The sequence below is a fragment of the Geotrypetes seraphini genome, chromosome 2 (genome assembly GCF_902459505.1).
Source record: "Geotrypetes seraphini chromosome 2, aGeoSer1.1, whole genome shotgun sequence".
Taxonomy (NCBI): Eukaryota; Metazoa; Chordata; class Amphibia; order Gymnophiona; family Dermophiidae; genus Geotrypetes; species Geotrypetes seraphini.
The window spans coordinates 291,893,924-291,920,976 of record NC_047085.1 but is presented as its reverse complement, the minus strand read 5'-3'; the positions used below and the strand labels follow the sequence as shown (position 1 = coordinate 291,920,976).

Below are 27,053 nucleotides of genomic sequence, written 5' to 3'. Positions count from 1 at the left end.
ATTGGGTAATAAATGAAAAGATTTCCTTCATTAATGGGCCTGTCGGATCTTGTAAAAGGACCTTATAGGCTGTCCTATCTTGTAATTGCCTATCTGCTTCTTCCTGGTAAATCTGAGGGTCTTGAACCACTATTGCCCCTCCTTTATCTGCTTTGGTGATAATGATATTATCCATCTCCCGGAGTTGGTGAAGTGCTTGGTGTTGTTGGTAAGTGAGGTTGTACTGAATATCCGAGGATTTAAACGTTCTCTCATATTTAGTTAGCCCATCCAGTACTAGTTCTTTAAATGTTTGCAATGCTGGGTCCAGCTGTCCCGGAGGTATCCATTTGGATTCTTTTTTTACGATGGACAGATCTTCATGATTACCGTATTTTCGCGGATATAACGCGCACCATTGTAAAACGCGCACAGGGGTATAGCGCGCAGAAATCACGATGATATGTACAAAAACTTTTCTATACCGCGCTCAGGCATATAACGCGCATGCTGCCCGACTCTCCTCTGGCCACCCCGACTCTCCTTTCGCCCTCCCCGACTCTCATCTGGTTGCCCCGACTCACCCTGACTTTCGGTGCACTGCCCCGACTCTCCTCTGGTTGCCCCGACTCACCCTGACTTTCGGTGCACTGCCCCGACTCTCCTCTGGTTGCCCCGACTCACCGTTCACCCGCCCTGACTTTCGGTGCACTGCCCCGCCTCTCCGTGCCTGTCCCCCTTGAAGTCCTGTCCCCCCTTGAAGGTCTGCCTGTCCCCCCTTGAAGGTCTGCCTGTCCCCCCTTGAAGTCCTGTCCCCATCCTGAAAGCCTGATGCCCCCCCTCGACGTCCGATTCTTCTCCCCCCTCGGCAGGACCACTCGCACCCCCACCCCGAAGGACCGCCGACTCCCCGACTATATTGGGCCAGGAGGGAGCCCAAATCCTCCTGGCCACGGCGACCCCCTAACCCCACCCCGCACTACATTACGGGCAGGAGGGATCCCAGGCCCTCCTGCCCTCGACGCAAACCCCCTCCCCCCAACGACCGCCCCCCCCCAAGAACCTCCGCCCGTCCCCCAGCCGACCCGCGACCCCCCTGGCCGACCCCCACGACACCCCCACCCGCCTTCCCCGTACTTTGTGTAGTTGGGCCAGAAGGGAGCCCAAACCCTCCTGGCCACGGCGACCCCCTAACCCCACCCCGCACTACATTACGGGCAGGAGGGATCCCAGGCCCTCCTGCCCTCGACGCAAACCCCCCCCTCCACCGACCGCCCCCCCCCCCAAGAACCTCCGACCGACCCGCGACCCCCCTGGCCGACCCCCCCACCCCCCTTCCCCGTACCTTTGGAAGTTGGCCGGACAGACGGGAGCCAAACCCGCCTGTCCGGCAGGCAGCCAACGAAGGAATGAGGCCGGATTGGCCCATCCGTCCTAAAGCTCCGCCTACTGGTGGGGCCTAAGGCGCGTGGGCCAATCAGAATAGGCCCTGGAGCCTTAGGTCCCACCTGGGGGCGCGGCCTGAGACACATGGTCGGGTTTGGCCCATGTGTCTCAGGCCGCGCCCCCAGGTGGGACCTAAGGCTCCAGGGCCTATTCTGATTGGCCCACGCGCCTTAGGCCCCACCAGTAGGCGGAGCTTTAGGACGGATGGGCCAATCCGGCCTCATTCCTTCGTTGGCTGCCTGCCGGACAGGCGGGTTTGGCTCCCGTCTGTCCGGCCAACTTCCAAAGGTACGGGGAAGGGGGGTGGGGGGGTCGGCCAGGGGGGTCGCGGGTCGGTCGGAGGTTCTTGGGGGGGGACGGTCGTTGGAGGGAGGGGGGTTTGCGTCGAGGGCAGGAGGGCCTGGGATCCCTCCTGCCCGTAATGTAGTGCGGGGTGGGGTTAGGGGGTCGCCGTGGCCAGGAGGGTTTGGGCTCCCTTCTGGCCCAACTACACAAAGTACGGGGAAGGCGGGTGGGGGTGTCGTGGGGGTCGGCCAGGGGGGTCGCGGGTCGGCTGAGGGACGGGCGGAGGTTCTTGGGGGGGGGCGGTCGTTGGGGGGAGGGGGTTTGCGTCGAGGGCAGGAGGGCCTGGGATCCCTCCTGCCCGTAATGTAGTGCGGGGTGGGGTTAGGGGGTCGCCGTGGCCAGGAGGGTTTGGGCTCCCTCCTGGCCCGATATTGTTGGGGAGTCGGCGGTCCTTCGGGGTGAGGGTGCGAGTGGTCCTGCCGGGGGGGGGATGTATCGGACGTCGGGGAGTCGGCCGGGCAAGAGGGCTTGGGCTCCCTCTTGCTCCGATCGTGGATGCGGGTGCGGGTGGGAGCGCGTGCGAGCGGTCGTTCGGGGTGGGGGTGCGAGCGGTCCTGCTGGGGGGGTGAATCGGGCGTCGGGCGGGGTGGGAACTATGTTTAAAAACTTTTGTATACCGCGCTCAGGCATATAACGCGCGAGGGGTATGCGCGGTACGTAAAATCACGTATAACGCGCGCGTTATATCCGCGAAAATACGGTAGATATACCCGTCTGTGTTTGGAAAAATAACCTAATGTTAAGTTTCCTGATGAATTTATGGAAAGCTATTTTAAGAATAAAGAAATCTGGCCTTTCCTGGATCACATATCCCAAACCCAGCTGAAGCACAGAGTTTTGGTTTGAAGTTAATGTCGTGGAAGATATATTAATAACTAAAGGTGTTATTTCATCTTCGCTGTTCTGCCTCGAGCTTGACCCCTTCCTCTGTTTTTGGTCTTTGTGTTTGGGGCCCTGATGTATTGTTGCTGAGTTTCTTCCCCCGACAATTTCGAGACCGGCGTCTCCCCTGAATCACCACTCAGTGCGTCAGAATCAGTTGAAGATGCATCAAATGCTATTTTCTTTTTGGTTTTAATTTGAGTTGGGATATTTCTTCTATTCCAGGTATAGACCTTTCCTGTGGTGTAATCCCTTTCATCACGTTTCCATTTTTTTATTTTGGTTTGTTTAACTGAGTCACGTAGATCTTGTAACATCGCATCCAATTCTTTTCGTTTATTTTCATATTCCTCCTTTTCCATTTTCCTCTGCAATTCTTGTTCCATGTCAACACTCTTAACCTTTAAATCTTGTTCAATCACTGTCGTGGTCTCCACCAGCAAGATCATCAAATCTCGGGAGCATCTATTTAATATAGCGGTCCACTTATCCATGAAGGACTTGTCCATGCCCATCAACATAGGTTCTTTGAGGATCCGTAGTCCTCGAGGTATCATGGCACTCTTTAGGTATTGAACAAGAGTGCTCCCATGTAACTCCGCTCGTATTAGTCTCTTCTGTGTGGATTCCCATTCTTGCCAGGTGGATTGCCCAGGGATCTCCTCCACGTCATCTAATAAAGCAGGTCTAGATACTATAGACCTGAATTGTTCGTCAGTGTACCCTATAAAGTCTGTTTCGTCTTGTGCCATATTTATCATAAAATGTAAACTGAGGCACTGTTTTCAAATCAGTTTGAATGAAAAGTACAACTAATACAAGTGTGCTTCAACAGGGAGAAATTATCTCACTGCATTAATTACATTCATTCAGTTTAATATTCATTAGCAGTTTTATGGTCCCTCAGCGGGCCACCACCTACTCAATTACTCTCATGGTACGTGGCTTTATGCTCACCCTCCTCATTGGGACCAATATTTTTTAATTTTTATGCTTATTTGCAATATTATAAGTGCGTTATTCACTACTAAAGGTACTTAGCTTTAAGCTGTTGGCTTGTTTAGCAAGACGCTGTATATGGGAGTTTTTGTAACAGCACCAACATGTTTCGCCCGTGTATATTAGTGGGCTTCCTCAAGGCTCCAACTCCCTGTAAAATATAAAGTATGAGTCTGAGTTATGCTAATCTACCTTCCCGGCTGATTGTAGCGTTATTGCCAAATATAATAGTCTAAAACGTGTTTAAGTCGTTCTTACCGTTCATAAACATTCTGCCTCCAAAGCGCCAAAGCGAAATGGCTGGCCGGCTTAAAGTCACATGATTTATAGGTTCCATCCCACCGTACGTCACCGGCCACCATTTTGTGAGCAGTGACGTCAGGGGTTGGAATCAGTTCTTTAATCCCTGGGTACATTGAATCTCTATAGACAAGAGGACATCCCGAGACTACCCCGATATAAATTTTTTGACATCTCTTAAATGAGGGAAGCCCACTCTAGTTCGTTATTGAGTCCATTTGGCACTACTGAATTTAAACGGTAAATCCACCGTTGTTCAAGCGTGTTAAATCTCTGTTCCCAGTCCCCTTTTAGTTCATTCACTTCCATATGGTCTATGACTCTCCATCTTAATTGATGGATTTCATGATCTTTATCAATACAATGCTGGACTATTGGGGCTTGTATGGTTAACGTTGTAATCCTTGATTTATGTTCGTTGAGACGAACATTAATCGCTCTCTTGGTGCGCCCAACATACACTAGATTACAAGGACATACAATCACGTAGATGACTCGAAGGGACTTACAGTTTGTATTAGTCCTAGCATTGATTACATACTTCGACTGAGGGTCAGTCCATTGGGGCCCTTCCAGTGTCGAATGACACCATTGACACTGTTGGCACTTTTCATGGCCCTTGATTTTACTGGGGTCCATTTTAATCTTATCGGATTTAAGAAGTGCTTGACCAATGGTCCTGCCCCGGCGGTGAGAAAACAGGGGAAACTCTGTGAATATTTCATGTAAACTCAGTATAGACCAGAATTGTTTAATATAGGAGATTAATACTCCTGATGCTACAGAGTATGGCAAGACACACACGAGACGATCTTCCTCCTTATCCTTAGGTTTTTCTTGCAGCAGAAGGTCTCTCTGGGCATACCTTGCCCTAAGGTAAGCTTGTCTAACAGCTTTTCTAGGGTACCCCCTTCCTAGGAATCTTCCCTCCAGTTCTTTAGCAACCCTTTTGAATTCAGTTAAGGTAGAACATACCCTTCGTATTCTCAGATATTGACTGATCGGTAAGTTATATCTAAGATGGTATGGATGGTAGCTGTTGAAATGAAGAAGTGTATTCCTAGCTACACTTTTTCTGTATAAAGTGGTATGTAACCCTGTATCATCTTTATTAATAAGGATGTCAAGAAATTCAATTGTAGTTTTGCTGTGGTGAGCCACAAATTGAAGATGTGGATTTAAGGTGTTAATCCATATACAAAACCTCTCCAAATCCTGTTCTGACCCATCCCATAATATAAAAATGTCATCCAAAAATCTTTTCCAGACCTGAATAGACTGGAAGAATGCCGAAGGGTATATAAATTCTGTCTCAAACTTCCCTACATATAGGGTGGCTATAGAAGGGGCCACTGTTACCCCCATTGCAACCCCCTCTGTCTGCTGATATATAGTGTCCTTATATTCAAAGAAGCTGTTTTTAAGAACCCATTCAGCTAGTTTTAAGAGGAAAGAGTTTGAAATTCTCAGGTGTTCGGTTCTGTTCCCTATAGTATCTTCAATAATAGCGAGGGCTTCATTCTGGGGGATCTTTGTATATAAAGACACTACGTCGAGAGTAACAAGAATTGATCCATTGTGGGGGGTTGTTTCTTGGAGAATCCTCAAAAAATGAGAGGAATCTTTCAAGTAAGACTGCACCTTTGCTGCCTCTGTCCTTAGGAATACATCGAGAAATTTGGAGAGTGGTTCTAGTAAACTGGTTCTAGTGTTTACTATAGGTCTCCCAGGTGGCCTATTGATGCTTTTATGAATTTTCGGCACAAAGCGGATGGTTGGTGTTCTGGGATATTTTTCCAAGAGAAACTGGTACTCTTTGGTGGTAATATGGCCTTGCTCGTAATATTGGCATATGGGGACAGACTTAAAGATTTCAATCTGTATACTTTGGAAGAAAGGCGGGAGAGGGGAGATATGATAGAGACATTTAAATACATATGCAATGTAAATGCGCATGAGTCGAATCTCTTTAATTTGAAAGGAAGCTCTGAAATGAGAGGGTATAGGATGAAGTTAAGCGGTAATAGGCTCAGGAATAATCTAAGGAAATACTTTTTTACAGAAAGGGTGGTAGAAGCGTGGAACAGTCTCCCAGAAGAAGTGGTGGAGACAGAGACTGTGTCTGAATTCAAGAAAGCGTGGGATAGGCACGTGAGATCTCTTATTAGAGAGAGGAAGAGATAATAGTTACTTAGGATGGGAAGACTAGATGGGCCATTTGATCTTTATCTGCCATCATATTTCTATGTTTCTATATTCAGCAACACTGTGAGGTTAAGTACTCCTGAATATCCAAGACAGTCCACTGAGTGGGGTTTAAGCAGGCAGGAGCTTCTCTGTCACAATTTAAACATCATAGAATGTCTAACCAACATTCCTAATGCCCAACATCATAGATAAAAATCACCAAAATAAAATCCAGCCCTAATTAACCAACACGTGTGTGTGCATGATATAAAAAAAGATAAAGGGAAAGAATATAAGTCCCTTTGTCATTTCTACAGTATACAGGATTAAAAATATTCTTTGATATGTGATTTTCATGTTAATGGGGTTTTGCTGGACTTCAACAGTATAATCTTCATTTTCTGGATTGTCTTGCAGGATGGATGGTCACAGTATCATTTTGTAGCCTCATCTTCCACCATAGAGAGAGATCGACAAAGACCATACTCCTCATCACGCACTCCCTCCATCTCTCCAGTGCGCATGTCTCCTAACAATCGTTCAGGTAAGACTACGTATATGATGGGGACAAAATCACTGCAAAATTAATTTATATCTAGAGTTTCATTTTTAAACTCTGTCTGCATTGAGATTAAAACAATGCACAAAGGGTTTTGTACCAGCTTTCAAAGCAAAAATACTTGCATACTTTTCCTTTGAAAACTTGCAGTGTGGCCATTTGCAATTTTTTTTTTCTGTTGGAGTTAATATACTGCAATTCTCCTAATTCAAGAGAACTTTGGTTTCTGAGGATTTTTCTGCTTTCTTTAAAGAAAAAAGTCTGAAAATTTCACCGAGGAAAAGGAAGAAAAAAGATTTTTTGATTTTTCACCCATCTTTTTCAGTTGTAGCTCAAGACGATGTAGGAGCAGTAGGTATTTTCCTGGCCTTGCAATGCTTACAATCTAAAGGGGGTAATTCAATAACTTGGTATCTAACACCTTTCAGCGCTATATGATAAATAGTAGTAGTAGCAACATCTCTATGTCATGCACTGAGCATCAGTTTTATAACAACATCTTGATGCCAAAATTCTGTTATAGAAGTGGTTCCCAACCCTGTCCTGAAGGACCACTAGGCCAGTCGTGTTTCAGGATAGCCCTAATGAATATGCATGGTGCAGATTTGCATGCCTTGTACCTCCATTATATGCAGATCTCTCTCATGCATATTCATTAGGGCGATCCTGAAAACCCGACTAGCCTGGTGGTCCTCTAGGAGAGGGTTGGGAACCACTGTGTTATAGCATTAAGCTACGTTTAGGCATATCCACTAATGGCAGGTCTTATGGCCATCTTCCAATATTTCTAGCGTATATGAAGAGAATCTCACTCTTTACACCAAATTAACCCGATCCAATCTAAACAATGAAATAGCGCTGGGTATATTCTCAGTATTTTTTTTAATTCTTTCTCAATCCGATTTCCTATCAGGAGTACATCTTGGGAATTCAGATTTCCACCTTTATCAATAGATACAGGTGGTGGGGTTCTTCATAATTCCCAGTACTGTTTCCTACTATTTCATTTACTATTTTTTATGTTTTTTACTTATCAATAAATATATAAATAATGAACTTAGCTTTATTTGAAGTCCATTCCCCTTCCTGATGCTTTTTGCCTAACTTTCTCAAGGTCGGGGGAACTAAAAAGCAAAAATCAACAATGGTAAGGATTAATCTATCGACAATATAATCCCATTTATATTCTGATGCTATAAATGCTAACTTGTATTTACCTGGATATTACAGCATAGCTTCTCCTAGTATAACCAGCCGTCAGCGATTCAAAAATGGCCACGGCGTTCTCAACCAGCACTAAAATACACCCTCCCTCATTACAACGTCATAACGTACGTCACGTACTGTCAAATGAACTACTGAGGAGGCCAGATGTCAAATCAGCTGTCAACTTGGACCATCCAGTCCGTGGTTTCATTGAGACCATCCGGAGCCATAGTCTGAAGTTCAAACATCCATCTCAGTTCTCTAAGGTTCAGTGTACATTCAATATTACCCCTCTCCCACCCTATCTGGATAACATCTAAGACCCTCCATTTCAGATCTACTAACCTATGTCTGCATAATTTCCAATGGCGGACCAGGGGGGAGGCCTCATTCTGAGTGTTGACTATAGATTTATGCTCAGTTAACCTTATTTTGATCGTGCGAGTTGTACGCCCGATATATAACTTGGAACAGGGGCATTGTATAAGATATATAAAGTGGTGAGAATTACAGTTAGTAAAGTGTCTAGCTTGGTATGTTTTACCCGTAATCAGATGATTCCATATTTCACCAGCCAAAGTATATGGACATCATTGACACTGTCCACAGGGTAGATGGGCTCCCTTAGTATAAGTTATTGGTTCCCTCAAGATGCTGTGATTTATGCTTTCCCCAATGCTTTTACCTCACTTATAAGAGCATATAGGCTTATCACTTATAGCTGGAATCGCTAATTTTACAATATGCCAATGTTTCAGCACAATATGTGAGATTGTTTGGGCATGAATAGAATATTGTTGAACAAAAGCGACAGTTTCTTGATTAGTATTATTATGCGAATCATATAGTAACAGTAATTCGCGCTGAGCATACTTAGTGCGCTTGTATGCTTTCTGAACAGCATCACGGGGGTAGCCTCGCTGATAGAACCATCCTTTTCATATCCTTGGCTTGGTGCCGAGTTCAGGAAGAAGGAGCAGCGTGCACAGGCGGTCAGAGCTAGGAGAGAAGTCTCCCCGACTTCTCTCCTAGCTCTGACCGCCTGTGCACGCTGCTCCTTCTTCCTGAACTCGGCACCAAGCCAAGGATATGAAAAGATGGTTCTATCAGCGAGGCTACCCCCGTGATGCTGTTCAGAAAGCATACAAGCGCACTAAGTATGCTCAGCGCGAATTACTGTTACTATATGATTCGCATAATAATACTAATCAAGAAACTGTCGCTTTTGTTCAACAATATTCTATTCATGCCCAAACAATCTCACATATTGTGCTGAAACATTGGCATATTGTAAAATTAGCGATTCCAGCTATAAGTGATAAGCCTATATGCTCTTATAAGTGACAAGAGGCAGGAGAGCCGAAGACTCGGGGAAGCGGCGAGAGTACGCTCCGCCCACCCCCTACACGTCAGAGGCAGCGCCGGACTCCCCCTTGAAAAGGGGAGGAGCCAACGCGGCACACAGACGCTGGTGCCGAGTTCAGGAAGAAGGAGCAGCGTGCACAGGCGGTCAGAGCTAGGAGAGAAGTCGGGGAAGCTTTGACAAGAGGCAGGAGAGCCGAAGACTCGGGGAAGCGGCGAGAGTACGCTCCGCCCACCCCCTACACGTCAGAGGCAGCGCCGGACTCCCCCTTGAAAAGGGGAGGAGCCAACGCGGCACACAGACGCTGGTGCCGAGTTCAGGAAGAAGGAGCAGCGTGCACAGGCGGTCAGAGCTAGGAGAGAAGTCGGGGAAGCTTTGACAAGAGGCAGGAGAGCCGAAGACTCGGGGAAGCGGCGAGAGTACGCTCCGCCCACCCCCTACACGTCAGAGGCAGCGCCGGACTCCCCCTTGAAAAGGGGAGGAGCCAACGCGGCACACAGACGCTGGTGCCGAGTTCAGGAAGAAGGAGCAGCGTGCACAGGCGGTCAGAGCTAGGAGAGAAGTCGGGGAAGCTTTGACAAGAGGCAGGAGAGCCGAAGACTCGGGGAAGCGGCGAGAGTACGCTCCGCCCACCCCCTACACGTCAGAGGCAGCGCCGGACTCCCCCTTGAAAAGGGGAGGAGCCAACGCGGCACACAGACGCTGGTGCCGAGTTCAGGAAGAAGGAGCAGCGTGCACAGGCGGTCAGAGCTAGGAGAGAAGTCGGGGAAGCTTTGACAAGAGGCAGGAGAGCCGAAGACTCGGGGAAGCGGCGAGAGTACGCTCCGCCCACCCCCTACACGTCAGAGGCAGCGCCAGACTCCCCCTTGAAAAGGGGAGGAGCCAACGGCGCCCAGCCGTTCGGCGCGCGGCGAAGGCGAGCGGTAAAGGCGCTCGCCTTAGCGAGAGCGCCTTTGCGAAGGGCCTTGCAAGGGACGAGCACTACTCTCAAGAACACCAGAGGAGAACAGACCGGTAAGGAACCGACAAGCACAGAAGGTAAGTAAGAGACAGACACAAAAGAAACCAACCCGCACATACAATCAAGGTGAGGTAGAGCAGAGACAGCACACACGAGAGAGACAACAAGGCAAGCAACACAAGGAAGCAGCAGGCAAGGGACACAAGCACACAAAGACACAGGCACTGTAACACAAACAGTCTCACTCAAATAGGAAGCCTGCAGTCAGGAAGTCAGAAGGTAAGGGGAAGGTAGGATCAGTAGGAATAAGAGCAGCAGTAGGTCACAACAAATCACTCAGACAACCCACGAGTGAAGCACGAAATGGAAGCCCAAGGAAGTCAGAAGATGAGCTTTCCTGTCTTCTGTATCAACTGCAACATGTATGACTACCTCCCTTCGGGGATCCAGGCATACATTTGCGATCGATGCATGGAGATGGATAGCTTGAAATGTCAGGTAAGACTATTGGAGGGAACAGTGATGGAACTCGAAGACAGAATCCGAGCACAGGAGAAGATTCTAGTGGAGTACAGCCCAAACGACGAGGTCAAGGATCTAGAAATGTTCATAGAGGAAGCCCATCAGCACCATGTAGAGATCCCAGGGCTGGAAAACTGTACTCAGGAAACCCATGTGAAGAGAGAAGACACCCATGCAAACACAGAAGAAAACGAAGACGAGGTAGGAGACAACCGCACACCAGGAGGAATAGTGAGAGCACAGGAAGATGTCCCCCCACCCAAAGAACAGGAAACAATTTCAAGAGTATCATTGGAGGAAGATGACTGGCCCTACTCCAAGGACGTGGACCTACGCACCCCAAGGAACTCCCGAATAAAGAAGATGGGGATCATCGTAGGCGACTCCATTATACGACATGTGGACAGCCACACCGCAGGAGGAAGAGAGGACAGAGTCGTCACCTGTCTGCCTGGAGCAAGAGTAAAGGATGTGACTAACAGGATCTCCAGGATCATAGATGGCGCACGGGGAGTGGACACCGCTGTGCTTATCCACGTGGGAACAAATGATGTGAGCGGGCGGAAGTATGACAGGGAAGAGATGAAGGGCCAGCTCCGCTCACTCGGAAGACAACTAAAGATCAGGGAGGTGAAGGTGGCCTTCTCTGAAATCCTCCCTGTACCAAGAGCAGATGGAAAGAGACAAGGGGAATTGCAAGTGATCAACGCCTGGATGAGACGATGGTGCGAAGACGAAGGCTTCGACTTCGTGCGCAACTGGACGGCGTTCTGGGGAAAAAGCAAGTACTACAGAAGGGATGGACTACACCTCAACAAGGAAGGAGCAAGAGTTTTGGCAGGCAACATGAAGAAAGCAATAGAGAAGGCTTTAAACTGAAGGACAGGGGAAAGCCGACAGTCGACCGCCGGTCGATGGCACGGAAAACAGGATGCACCGACGTAGGAACAAAGGACTACTACTCATACACAAGAGAGGTCGACCTCACAGCCAACAAAGGAGAACAAGCAGGAAGGGACAACTCAGACACAGGATGGGATGACCACACAGCAAACATGGGAGATAACACAGGAGCAGTAAAGGATACCATAAATGAAACTGTGAGGACAGCCAAGAGTAGAAGGTCCAAAAAGGCAACACGAAGGGAACTTAGATGTATGTATACAAATGCTAGAAGTCTAGGAAACAAAATGGGAGAGCTAGAGATGATAGCAAGACATGAGAACATGGATATCATTGGCATAACAGAAACATGGTGGAATGAAGAAAACAAATGGGACACAGTACTACAGGGATACAAACTATATAGAAGGGATCGAGAAGGGCTGAAAGGTGGAGGTATTGCCCTATATGTTAAGGAAGAAATAGATTCTGTTGGAATGATTACAACAGACAGGAAAGAGAAGCTGGAGTCCCTCTGGATCAAAATTCCTGGTCGCAATGGCGCAGATACAAAAATTGGCCTTTACTATCGTCCCCCAGGACAGGCGGAGGTCACTGACTCAGAAATGATGGAGGAAATCAAACAAGTATGCAAGACAGGCAATGTAGTTATATTGGGAGACTTCAATTTCCCAGGAATAGACTGGAAACTAGGAGCCTCCAACTGCGGCAAGGAGGCCAAATTCCTGGAGGTGCTAGGGGATTGCTTCCTGGAGCAAATGGTAAAAGAGCCGACAAGAGGCGACGCCACCTTGGACTTGGTCCTAAATGGTCTCACCGGACCGATAACAGAAGTAGAAGTCGTGGTTCCACTGGGAACGAGTGATCACAATGTAATCAACTTTAAACTTGACATCGGGAAAGGGAAACATGCCAAAACCTTAACCACCACCTTAAACTTTAAAAAGGGTAAATACGATTGCATGAGAGCCATGGTAACAAAACGACTCGAGAAGATGGTGGACAAACTTGAAACAGTAGATCAGGCATGGTGCCTATTGAAAAATACTATTGCAGAAGCACAAGATCTCTACATTCCGAGGATTTCCAAAGATCGGAGAACTAAAAGCAAAGGAGAACCGGCATGGCTTACCATACAGGTGAAGGAAGCCATAAAAGAAAAGAAGGACTCTTTCAAAAAATGGAAATGCACGAAGACAACCGAAGCCTGGAACAAACATAAAGATGAACAGAAGAAATGTCACAAGGCGGTGAGGGAAGCAAAACAGGACTATGAGGAAAAAATAGCCCGGGAGGCCAAAAACTTCAAGCCCTTCTTTAGATACGTGAAAGGGAAAAAACCTGCAAAAGAGGCAGTGGGACCCCTGGACGACAAGGGAAGAAAAGGGTACATCAAGGAAGATAAACAAATCGCAGACAAACTAAATTCCTTCTTTGCGTCCGTCTTTACAAAGGAGGACACCTCAACAATACCTGAAGCGGAGAAACTGTTTACAGGAGAAATAGAGGACAGCCTCACCACATTTGAAGTGAACTTAGATCAGATATACTACCAGATCGACAAACTTAAAAGTGACAAATCCCCTGGACCGGATGAAATTCACCCGAGAGTTTTGAAGGAATTGAAGGTTGAAATTGGAGAGTTATTGCAAAAACTTGCAAACCTGTCAATCAGAACTGGTCAGATACCAGACGACTGGAGGAAAGCGAACGTCACGCCAATTTTCAAGAAAGGATCAAGAGGAGAACCGGGCAACTATAGACCTGTGAGTCTTACGTCTGTCCCCGGCAAGATGATTGAATCACTGATCAAGGATAGCATAGTTCAGCACTTGGACACACACGACTTGATGAAACCCAGTCAACATGGATTCAGGAAAGCGAAATCGTGTTTGACGAATTTACTCCAATTCTTTGAGACCGTAAACAAGCAAATTGATAGTGGAAAGCCGGTGGACATAATATACTTGGACTTCCAGAAAGCATTTGACAAAGTCCCACACGAAAGACTTCTCAGAAAACTACAAAGCCATGGCATAGAGGGAGATATACAAAGATGGATAGGCAAATGGCTGGATAACAGGAAGCAGAGAGTGGGCATTAATGGGAAGTTCTCCGACTGGGAGAAAGTGACTAGTGGTGTACCCCAGGGCTCGGTACTTGGGCCGATCCTTTTTAATATTTATATCAATGACCTGGAAAACGGAACATCCAGTGAGATCATCAAGTTTGCAGACGACACAAAACTCTGCCGGGCAATCAGATCGCAGGAGGACAGTGAGGAACTCCAGAGAGATTTGTGTCGGTTAGAAAAGTGGGCGGAGAAATGGCAGATGAAGTTCAACGTGGAGAAATGCAAGGTAATGCATTTAGGCAGTAAAAATAAGGAATACGAGTACAGAATGTCAGGTGCAACTCTGGGAAAAAGTGAACAAGAAAGGGATCTGGGTGTACTGATAGATAGGACCCTGAAGCCGTCGGCACAATGCGCGGCAGCGGCAAAGAAGGCAAATAGAATGTTGGGCATGATAAAGAAAGGAATCTCAAGTAGATCGGAGAAAGTTATAATGCCGCTTTATAGGGCAATGGTCAGACCCCACTTGGAATACTGTGTCCAACATTGGTCTCCCTACCTAAAGAAAGATATAAAACTGCTGGAGAGGGTGCAGAGACGAGCGACTAAACTGGTGAAGGGTATGGAGAAACTGGAATATGAGGATCGACTTAAAACACTGGGATTGTTCTCCCTTGAGAAGAGGAGACTGCGTGGGGATATGATCGAGACCTTCAAAATACTGAAAGGAATCGACAAAATAGAGCAGAGATTATTTACATTGTCCAATTTGACACGGACAAGAGGACATGAAATGAAGCTAAGGGGGGACAAGTTCAGGACTAATATCAGGAAGTTCTGCTTCACACAGAGAGTGGTTGACATCTGGAATACTCTCCCAGGAGAGATTATTGCAGAATCGACAGTCCTAGGCTTCAAAAGCAAACTAGATGCATATCTCCTTGAGAGAGGCATATAAAGATATGGTTGGCTATAAAATAAGCCAGGTGTATACCTGGCAGGGCCTCCGCGTGTGCGGATCGCCGGACTTGATGGACCGAAGGTCTGATCCGGAGATGGCGCTTCTTATGTTCTTATGTTCTTTCTTCAAGTGACATATTCTTCTCAAGCGAAGAAATTGGCTAATCGGTAAACTGCGCTTCAACCCACAGGGATGGAAACTATTCTTAGAAAACTGAAACTATTTGTAGAAAACTGTTCTTAGACATTAAGATCATAAAATCAGAAGGAAGATTGCTAACTACTTTATACAGAAAGCCTACTGGAGAGAGCGTGAACTCGCAGGCCTTGAGCATGCGCAGATGCTCAAGGCCCAGCAAGAAGAGGAGGCCGATCTTCGGGCACCGGCACCAACGCACAGGACATGCTGGTGCCAGTGCCGAGGCCCAGATGACAGTAAGAAGCGGGTTTGGGTGGGTCTGGGGGACTTCAGATTGCAATGGGGGGGTGCTGAATCATGGGGGGGAGGGTGCCGGATTGCGGGGGGCGCCACTCGCAAATCGAGGCACGCTCGGTTTCCGAGGCACCGATTTTGCGAATGTTTTGCTCGTCTTGCAAAACACTCGCAAACCGGTGCACTCGTAAACCGAGGTACCACTGTAGTAGGAAACAGTACTGGGAATTATGAAGAACCCCACCACCTGTATCTGTTGATAAAGGTGGAAATCTGAATTCCCAAGATGTACTCCTGATAGGAAATCGGATTGAGAAAGAATTTTAAAAAATACTGAGAATATACCCAGCGCTATTGCATTGCTTAGATTGGATCAGGTTAATTAGGTCTTATTGCCGTCATATGTTTGAGTGAGCCATATAGTGTATGCAATTTATAGTATTCTTTAAGGTATGTGTGATGGGTGACATACATGTTCTGCCCATGTTCCACCCATATGTATGCGCATTTTAGTTATGTGCTATAGCACAGGGATCTCAAAGTCCCTCCTTGAGGGCTGCAATCCAGTCGGTTTTCAGGATTTCCCCAATGAATTTGCATTGAAAGCAGTGCATGCACATAGATCTCATGCATATTCATTGGGGAAATCCTGAAAACCCGACTGGAAAGCGGCCCTCAAGGAGGGACTTTGAGATCCCTGTGCTATAGCAAGGCGAGGACTGGCCTACAGAGTGCCCAAGGGTCGGACATGACTAAATGGATAGTAGTCATTGTATAGCACATAGTGCACTTGAGCCAGTAAGTTTATACCTGAGGCAATAGAGAGTTAAATGACTTCCCCAAGATTAAGGGGAGCCACAAATAATCAGAGGGAACACTGTTATGTTGAGGGAATTTGCTCCAAAGAATACTGGACAGAGTTTTATCCAGCATTGACTTAACAGACTTAGGGGCCCTTTTACAAAGCTGCGATAAGCACTAACGCATACTTACTACAGCAAAAAAAATGGCATACCGCAGGGCACTCTGAGGCATCTAGTAGTAATTTTGCCATGTGCGCATGCTACCCACTCACTAAAAAATAAAGGGGTCATATTCAGCCATTGTCGATGAACATTTTTTGCCCCCCATTAATATATAGGGTTTTTTTCCCCCTTAGCCTCCCCTCCCCCTACCTCTCATGCCCAATATCTCTCCCTCTCTCGCAACTCCCCTATCTCTGATTCCCCCTCCCCATTGTACCTCAGAGGCAGTCACAGTGATTCATTGCTGCTGTTTGTGCCAGCACTGCAGGTTTCACTCTGCCCTTGTTGACATCACTTCCTGTTTCCTTACTAGTTGTATGTGGCATAAGGTAGCCTGCCTGGCTTGCACAGGCAGTGAAAATTAATTACTGGGGCGGGGTTTAGAAATGGGGGCAGATATCAGGCCACCAGTGGGAGAGAGGGGATTGTGGTGCTGCTGCTGGTTGGGCCTGTGCCCACCCTGCACCAACCATAGCTGTGGCATTGGGTCAGGATATGCTCAGTTCCAGCAATATTCTACAAAATGCCCTGCCTAACTTAGAGCCTTTTGCAAAATATTTACAAGGATATGCAGAATTGCATATGTATTTGCTGGCATGCACAACATTCCCCACCTTCCCATCCCTGTGCCACATCACTATTGATGTCATCGGTGAGGCGGCACAGGGAAGGCCCCAGTGGGGAAGGCCGCAAAGTAGCCTTTTCAGTGCTGCCACCACTGCTGTTTGAAACGGAGGTATGTCGGCCTCACAGTGAGAAGGTCGTCGTCGGTTCTGATGCACAGGGGGATGGGAGGGGGAGATAGAAAGATGCTGCACAGGGGGATGGGTTGACGGGGTCATCAGGGCTCTGCTGCATGGGGGAAATGTCTTCGTTTTATCTGTACAACACCCCAAAATTAGTGAAGATCACCCACTGCAGCAGTCCTGGGATTTCTAGCCCCAAACACTATCTTTAGTTGGGCTGTGACACCTCAAACATTGAGTATAACAGTCTTTTAAAAGTTGTCAAAATGGTGCCAAACACACTTCAGCACAGGCTTCCATTACAGTAAACAGGCAAGTGGCTTATCCTTTGGAGCTGTAGTTATCTCAGAAAAGCCCATGTTCCACAAAGATCTCAAGACTTTTTTATTTCAGAAATGTTATGACATCTGAAATTCCGTTTTGTTTAAGGATGATCTGTAATTTATTTATTTGTTAACCACTTAAAGCTATTTTATAGGGAAGATGTGGCATACAAGAACAATGCTTAGATTAGATTAGATCTAATGCCACACAATGAATTTTTTGGGGGGGTTCTGCTGCATGGGAGGATGGGAGGGAGGGATAGAAATATGCTACACAAAGGGATGGGTGAGAGATGATCATTGTACACAATAAAAAATGAGACATCCCCCCAAAATAAGCCCTAGTACATTTTTTTGGACCCAAAGTTAATATAAGACAGTGTCTTATTGTTGGGGAAACACGGTATATAGTCTGCCCTGATGTGATTGCCCATCTGCAACACTACACAGCCGGGGACCTGGGTTGAATGCCAGGCGGACCTTGCTTCTGCTTATTGGACTAGTTGGATTGATCCCTGGGATTGGTAGCTTGGAATCTTGCTACCATTTGGAAATCTGCCTGGAACTTGTGACCTGGATTGGCCACTGCTGAAAGGGGATAAATTCTGTACAAGCATAAGGAAGTTCTTCTTCACCCAGAGAGTGGTAGAAAACTGGAACGCTCTTCCGGAGTCTGCATTGGGGGAAAACACCCTCCAGAGATTCAAGTCAAAGTTAGACAAGTTCCTGCTGAAAAAGAATGTGCGCTGGTAGGGCTAGTCTTTGATTAGGGTGTTGGTCTTTGACCAGAGGGCCACCGCGTGAGCAGACTGCTGGGCACAATGGACCACTGGTCTGACCCAGCAGCGGCAATTCTTATGTTCTTAGGATACTGGGATAGATGTACCTTTGGTCTTATATTCTGATGGATTGGGAGATTCAAAGTAATGAATTCTAGAGTTTAATTACATGTTGTGTGAAGAAATATTTTTTCCGGTTTGTTTTAAATCTACTACTTAGTAGCTTCGTCGCATGCCTCCTAGTCCTAGTATTTTAGGAAAGAGTGAACAAGGGATTCACATCTACCCTTTCCACTCCACTCATTATTTTATAGATCTCTATGATATTACCCCTGAGCTGTCTCTTCTCCAAGCTGAAGAGCCCTAGCCATTTTAGCCTTTCATCATAGGGAAGTCATCCCATCCCTTTTATCATTTTTGTCGCCCTTCTCTGTACTTTTTCTAATTCTGCTATATCTTTTTTGAGATATGGGGACCAGAACTGCACACAGTATTTGAGGTATGACCATACCATAAAGTGATACAAGGGCATTATAACATTTTCATCTTTGTTTTCCATTCCTTTCCTGATAATTCCTAGCATTCTATTTTCTTTCTTAGCAGCTGCCTGTACATTGAGATGAGGGTTTCAACGTAACCTCAACAATGACACCTAGATCCTTTTCCTGGGCAGTGACTCCTAACACAGAACCCAGCATCATATAGCTATAGTTCGGGTTCCTCTTTCCCACATGCATCACTTTGCAATTGCTCATATTAAACATCATCTGCCATTTTATCGCCCAGTCTTCAAGTCTCGAAAGGTCCTCTTGCAATTTTTCACAATCCTCTTGTGATTTAACAACTTTGTGCCATCATCAAATTTAATTATCTCATTAGTTATTCCCATCTCTAAATCATTAATAAATATGTTAAAAAGCAGCAGTCCCAGCACAGACCCCTGGGGAACCCCACTATTTAAATCCAGATATATTATAGGATGCAGAGAGACCAATCTGAATACAGTCAAAAATGCCTCTCTGTATTTACTCTTAGTTTTTCAAACTAGAGATCAGTAGTGAGTGTTCTTTCATCTACACTTATCTTTGACTCTCATTTTTCAATTTTTACTCTATATAAGAGGAGTGGCCTCAGATCCCCGTGCGCTGTCAGCTAGTTAACTAAACAGCCGCACTAGAAAGGGAAACAACCTCATTGGCCCTCTCCCCCTCCTGCCTACTTTTTAAGTTTATAGAGACTAAGTCCAAAAAATATATAGGAAAACTTAGCTCAGGCAGGGTGATTATTCATATGCGTTCAACACCACTGAAATTCTTTCTTGCTGTCTTTGCTGGTCCGCTCCCGCCAATGTAAAGCTAGCTGGCGTTTCGCTATGTAGCTGCGTCAGGGCGGTAGACTCCTGTACAAAGGAAACAGATAAACAGCAATGTCAGAGTAAGAATGGTGAAAGGACACCTCTCCCTGTGTCCCTACTTACTCAGCGATTCTTATCACGCTCAATACGGCAAAGATGCCTCGAAGTGCTCTTATTTATATACGTCATGACGTAATAACGCCCGACGTGTGCTGTCAATTACCAACAGCTGACTTCCACTTGTCAATGTTACAACCAGGCTTCACTCAGGACATTGATGAAAAAGTCATTGTTATAACTATTGTAAAGATCTTCATTGTGACTAAAAAAATAAGTGCCATTCAATTTTAGCATTTAATCCCTTGGGTTCTTCAGAGTTCATACGAAAAATCCACTCTTGTTCCTTCCGCATTAGGACCAGTCTCCTGTCACCCCCTCTTGTCATGAGTGGAACATGATCCAAGATCAAACATTGAAATTCAGTAGCTGCATGGCCCACCTGTACATAGTGTTGAACTAAGGGCTCTTCTAATCTTTTGCAAGCTAGACTGCTCCTGTGTTCCCCAATCCTAGTGCAGAATGATCGAGTCATCTGCCCTATGTATAACTTCAGACAGGGGAAGATTATCGCATATACTACGTATGAAGTATCACAGGAAGTTCTGTGTCTTAAATAGATGTTGACTCCTGTCTGTGGGTGGAGGAAGCTGCCAGTGACCTCTCTAGTTGTTTCACAGGTCTTGCATTTACCACATTTCATGTGTTTGCCTTGTGTCACCTTTGAATCCCGTTTAATAGACGTGTCTGAGGGACACAATATCTCCATAAGATTCCGCTGATGGCTATATGCTACCCTCAGGTTCTTATCAACAAACAGCGGATGTAACTGGGCAATCAACCAGTGTTTCTTCACAATTCTGGCTACTTCCCCTACTCCCCCTCCAAAAGCGAGGACACACATGGGACACCAGTTTTCCTTTGGCTTTAATCTCTTTTCCAAAAGTAAATCCCTATTTACATATCTGGTTCTTGTATATGCAGTTCTCAACATTCTACCGGGATATCCCCATTGCTGTAACTTCTGATGTAATTCCCTAGCTTGAATTTATAGGTTTCCAGAGAGGAACAATTCCTCCTATACCTGAGGAATTGGGATATGGGCAAACTATCTTTCAGTTTTCTTGGGTGACAGCTAGTATAATAGAGGAACGTATTCCTATCAGTTGACTTGTGGTAAATTTCAGTTTCAAATAAACTGTCAGTCTTTGTAATTACTAAATCAAGAAAGGATATCAATGTACTGTTCTTCTCAATACTAAACTGGATCGCTGGTGCCTATTGTTGAGCCAAATAAAAAATTCCTCCAGGCACTCTTCCGGGCCTGCCCATAGCATGAATATATCATCTATGAAGCATACCCACAGCTTGATGTGTTCTAAAAAATCATTATGTAATATCCACTGTTCTTCATAGGCTTTCATATACAAGTGTCCCACTGAAGGTGCCATGGTGGCCCCCATGGCTACCCCAGAAATCAGTTTGAAAAATCTGTTCTCATACATAAATAAGTTGTTGTTCATGGCCATTTCACTTAACCATAAAATCACCTCTGTTGGTACTCTTCGATCTCCGGCACTTTTATCCAATTCCTGCATTATCACCTGTGCAGCCTCATCTTGTGGGATGACTGTATATAGGGATTTTACATCCAACATCACCATATATGTTATGTCAGCAACCTCTGTAATCATTTTCAATTTATTTATAAAGTCACTCGAATCTTGTATGTAAGAAAAACTACCTCAAGATGGCCGACGGTCCCGGACGCTGAGCAGCACGCCGGAGATTTTCTGAAAACTTTTCAGAAAGGAAAGAGTTACTTACTCAGAATGCCGAAGAGGAGAGGCCGCAGCGCCGCTGGAGCCTCGCGGCGTTCGGCGGTCCCCTCGTTCGGCAATATTGAAGAGCTCCTGCGTCGGATGCAGGATATCCCGGCAGCGTCGGCACCCCCCCCGCTGGAGACGCCTCAGAGAGGCGGAAACGAGGTGATCTCCTTGGGGCTAGAGACTACGCTCAGCCCCGACGCTAGGGCACCTCCCCCACCTCCTCAGGTTACCAGCTCCCCACGAGTGGAGGAGCTCCCGGAAGGAAGCAAGCACCTACCCTCGGAGGCCAGGAAAAACAGAGAGGGGAGCGTGGAGATGGACTCCCTGAGTTTTCAGGTGAGTCCAAGAAGTACAGAGGATTTGGAAACATCAGGGATCATTTCAGCCCAGCAGAAGGATTGCCAGAATCAACTGATAACCGGTGAGACTATTCAAATTCCCAATCTTTCATATGTTATTGAAAAACCCAGAGAAGTAACACTGGACTCAATCTGGGATTTAGTTGCTGACCTAGCCAAGTCTGTTAAGCCCCAGCTTTTGCAGCTGGAAAATAAAATTACTCTTCAAGAAAATGATATAAAAAATATAAAAGTTGAAGTTGATGAATCCAAGAACTCAATTCTGAATATACAACAGGAGTTAAAAGCATCAAAACAGCTTAATGAAGCAATGGTAAAAGATAACACAAGTTTGCGCAGAAAATTGGAAAATTTGGAGAACTTTTCTCGTAATAATAATCTCCGTTTGATTAATTTTCCTAAGATAGCCTCTGTGACACCTAGAGATATGATGAAACGTTATTTGGTAGAGATTTTGGGTATTCCAGAGGATACATTACCACCACTTACTCAAGTATATTACTTACCAATGAAAACTACTAAATTACCACCTAAACAACAGGAGGATAATCAACCACTTAATGTTTCTGCAATCTTGGAACTTTCGGACAGAGAGCTAGCATCTCCGGCAACATTGCTTCTTACGGTGGCCCTTGCACCAGATAAAAACTGGTTGCTTAGAATGTACTTTAGGAATAAAATGAAAGAATTTCTTGGACATAAAATATTAATGTTCCCAGATTTGGCACGGGAAACCCAGAGAAGAAGGCGAGAGTTTCTTTTGATGAAGCCAGGTGTTATATCTCTTGGAGGGACCTTTTTCCTACGACACCCTTGCAAATGTGTAATACAGTACCATATGAAGAAATATGTATTCTTTGAGCCATTCCAGTTGACAGCTTTTCTGGCAGGAACTCGACTGGATGAAGGGAAATCAAGAGAGGTCCAATTGAATAAATGATATCCTTCCTCAGCTAAGGGACTTTGTTTTCCTAATATTTGATTTGATTTTCGTTAGCATCTGTTAATATGTCCGCCTCATCCATCTTGGATCTAATTTTGAGGACTTGAGCTGAATTTAAGCTAAACATTTATTTTATTTAGTTGATTATTATGTATTTTACCTATGAGTATTATTTTTCTGCTTTTCTTCAACTTTCTGTACAAGTGGATACTTGATTTATAAAATGTAAAATTTGATAAATATAAAATAAAAAAAGAAAAACTACCTTTAACCAATGGATTTAAGAAATTGTCTGAGAATATAGATAACGGCTCCAATAAAGACCCTCAACTAGATACTATGGGGTTCATAATAAAAAAAAAAAATCTAAAAGTGGCCTAAATGGCTACTTGTACGATCAAAAAGCCTGATAGTCCAAGTACCCATAATCAAAGCTGGTTTTAGACGTATCTAAAACCAGCTTAGGCCTTTCCCCTGCATCTAAACGCACAGAGAGAAAAGAGACGTTTTTAGAGGAGGGGAAAGGGCGGGCGATGGGCGGGAGGTGGGCCGACCTACACCTAGGCGTACAACACGTATAACCAAAGATTTTGACAGGTTGCCTAGTTGGCACTTATACGTTTTGACTTAGACCAAGTCAAAACAGGTATAACTGCCGAAAAAGGGGCCGCTGAGCTGATGGCGGCTGGCGCGATCAGCTCAGCGGCCCGGCAACCTACCCACCCCCCACTGCAACCATCGGGGCAGGAGAGATGGGTCATCTCCCCTGCCGCAATAGCGATACCACCAAGTGCCGCCAAACGCAGCACGGCAGGAGAGATGACCCATCTCTCCTACAGCGATCCACCCCTCCAATCGGGCCAAGAGAGCGCCCAAGCCCTCCTGGCCCCACCGAGTACGATCGGGGCAAGAGGGAGCCCAATCCCTCTTGACCTGCGGCACCCCGACTTTCCCCGACTCAATGGGGCAGGAGGGAGTGTAGGAAGATTTATGGTACACTAATCAGTTACATAAACAAATTACATGCCTGTTAGTTTTGTCTAGGGAAAACCATAAACTCTGATCCAGGTTCAGCTTTATTGCCTGTTTACACGACACAAGACCCAGGCTAATGAGAAATACTTTGATTATGAAAATAGAAAAATATAATTCACAAGCCAGCTGCAATATCTAAATATTGTTCACAAAATATCTGATTACATAAATGAAACTCAGTACATAATTATCACAATACACTTGTTAGAAACTAAGTAAAACTAATTGTTACACACACTACACAATTCCTTATAATAATAATAATCCCTGATTAGCAAATGATTACATTATCACCAAGGGAGCTTCACAAACCTTGTCCCATATCACAATCGGATCCTTATCTAACCCAGCTGATAAGAGAGTAAATTCCGTATTCTCACCCTTTGATTAGCCTCTGGCGAAAAGTAGGTGAAATGGAAAACCTTCTTGTTAGCTTTAAGAGATGCAGGAAATCCTTGTTAAAAGTACACGTGTTCGTCAGTCCCGGGGAAGGCTATAATTCATTGGCAGTCAAGTTCCTTGAAGTGCCGGAATTCAGAGCTGTATTAGAGTCCGAATCTCTCTCTCTTAGGCAGAGAGTCATCCGAGGTAACTTTACAGGTCTAATTATTAAAAGAAAAGGTTACGTGCAGGAGACCTGTGGTAAGATGTGAGCTTCCTCGCATCCCAACACAGACTAATTAATTAGCACCTTCTCACTTGGATCTCATCAGATGACTTCCTCGGACCAATCCAGAAACAGAACTTAGATGAATAGCCTCTCTGTGTAAAGTATCATATAGGCTGGTAGACCCAGGGCTGTTAGACAGATAAGAACAGGATAACTTCCCCAAGAATCACACAGTCCCATTATGAAGGCACAGATGGATGTCCTTGAGTAGAATAACATTCTGGTATATACCCATAATGCATCAGGCAGAAACAGTAAAGATGTTTCTTCTTTCTTCTTGCAATTCATGCTGGAAAGATTTCTTGCAGCAGAAAGATTTCTTGCAGACCATGATTTCTTGTAGACAATGGTTCAGGCTTTGATGATGTCAGAGAGGCCTAACCTTCAGGTGCAAATATGGAAACACCCTTACAGGAGCCAAATTATTTATTATTCATTTTGGATTCAGATATAAGCAACAGGGGATTAAAGAGTAATACTCCCTTAATCCCACTGTAAAGCCCTGGCTGAAACAAGCCTTGTTTTAAAATCTGTATTACTTCTGAACTGATGCAAAATCTGATGGTAAAATGTTTTCTCGTATACATATATTCCCCATTGTAAAGTAGGGAATATATATGTAGATCTTTGTTTTATCCAAGCCACATCCAAATCATTCCTCCTTGAAATCTCTGCATGGTATGGATCTCCATGTTAAATAGTGGCTTTCTGAAACTGTTATTTACAAGTGTATGTGCTCTGCTATTTAAATATAAAAATACTTCTAAAATAAAGACTATGGAATTCAGGTCCTAAATGTCAGAGGCAGGATTCTCCATTGGTTTAAAGCCTGTCTATTATAATGGGATCTTATGCAAAATGTAGCATACTACATAAGGTAATTTTTATACTTACAAGAGTACCTGATTACTATTCAATGTATTGTAAATTGCTTTGGATGAATCTCTTCATGAAAAGTCAGTTAATAAATCTACCACTTCATTTAACATCTATTTGCATCAGTTACAAAATGTGGTGAAATTATATGGATCTGGACTGCATTGTTATTCAGATGGCATACAAATCTACTTTAACTTGAGGCAGGCTATAAATGGCTCCAGGCTTAATAAATATTTGTATTATTCTTGCTAACAAATTATATCTAAACATATCCAAGACAGGAATTTTCTGGATTGGGAAATCATCCTTGCCTAACCCAAATCTTTATTTGAAAATAGACAGGTATTTATTTGGACTCTCATCTTACCATATATACTCGAATATAAACCAAGATTATGGGGCCAAAAATGTCTTGGTTTATATCTGAGCCACTTTCCAATGATGGTGCTTTTTCCCTCCCTTCCCCACCTGATAACCAACGCTGTTTTCTTCCACCCCACCCCCCACCCTTGATGTTTGACACTGTATCTCCAACCCCCTCCGATGATCAGCACTGTTATCTCCCCCCACCCTTCCAGTGACCAACATAGCTATCTCCCCTCCCTATGACCAGCACTTTGATCTCCCTGATGACTAACGTTATTATATCCTTCCCCCCAATAACTGACTTTGCTATCTCTTGACTCCTCCCCCCCTATCTTCCACTATCTGCTCTCCCCTGCCCCAGACTGACATCACACTTACACTCCCGATGCTCTGGAAGCTGATGCCAGCACTCTGGGCTGGGCTGAAGAACCATGAGCATCTTCACATGCTCAAGGCCTGCTGGCTCCTGCCCTCTCCGGGATTCTCGAAGGGAGTCCAGCGAGCCTTGAGCATGCGCAGATAATCAAGGCCTTTCACCAGCATAGAGCATTGGTGACGGTTTCCAGAGCATCTGACGTGTAAGTGCGATGTCAGTCTGGGGCAGGGAAGAGCAGATAGTGGAGGATAGGAGTGCCTATGCCACTGTTCTTTGATTCTCCAGCACTGCCGGTGGCCTTCTTTGTACTTTTCTTTTGCCGTGGTACTCCCCCCCCTCTGAAGCAACTTCCTGTTTCCGCTTGGGTGGACTGCAGCAAAGGAATGGTGCAGCGGAGGCCAGCCCACAGTGCAAGAGAATCACTCACATGCTGGCGACCTCTTTGTAGCTTTCATGATGAGGGGGGCATCAGAACCATGTGGAAGAACATTAGGTGGAACCGGGGGGGGAGGGGGGAGAGGGAAGGAGGAAGAAGGGAGAGATGCTGAATGAGAGGGACAGAGAGAAGAGGAATGGGGGCACATGGATGGAGGGGAGAAGAAAGAGATGATGGCACATGGATGGAAAAGTGGAAGAGGAGGAAAGAGATGGTGCACATGGACGGGGGGAAGAGATGGTGAGATGGAAACAGAAAAATGGAAGAAAACTGAATATGAAAATCAGAGTCAAAGAAGGATATAGTGCAAAAAGTGAAGGAGAGGAAAGAAACAGCAGATGCATAAGGAGGCTTTGGAAATAGTACGAGCACAAATGGAACAAGATGACCAGAAAAATAAAATCAACAAATAACAAAGGTAGGAAAAAAAAATTATTTTCAATTTAGTGATTGAAATATGTTAATTTTGAAATTTTATATCTGTTGTTTTTATATTTTAGACTGTTCAGGAAAAAAATGCATTTCTTTCTATTTCTTTTGTGGGGTACTGTGTGCAGAGTCTGGCATAGTAGGGTTTTTTTGTGTACAATAGTACTCTTAGTTTGTGGACTTGTATTTGAAAATGTTTTTTTCTGTTTTCTGCATGTGTGACTGAGCCCAGGTGTTCTGGAGGGGATAAAAGGTTACCTTGGTTTATATTCGGATCGGTTTAAATTCAAGTATGCACAATAATTTGAACAGCACAGAAATTAGGGGG

At 45.3% G+C, this 27,053-nt stretch overlaps 1 protein-coding gene across 6 annotated transcripts in view; it reads left to right on the top strand.

Annotated features, from left to right (window-relative positions):
- Positions 1 to 27,053, top strand: part of CTNND2 (catenin delta 2) — a 1,866,736-nt gene that overhangs the window by 1,736,688 nt on the left and 102,995 nt on the right. For all 6 annotated transcript variants that reach the window (XM_033929835.1, XM_033929832.1, XM_033929833.1 and 3 more), the window contains one exon: positions 6,556 to 6,682. In XM_033929835.1, coding sequence (XP_033785726.1) covers positions 6,556 to 6,682 — 127 coding nt within the window. The remainder of the gene's footprint in view (positions 1 to 6,555; positions 6,683 to 27,053) is intronic.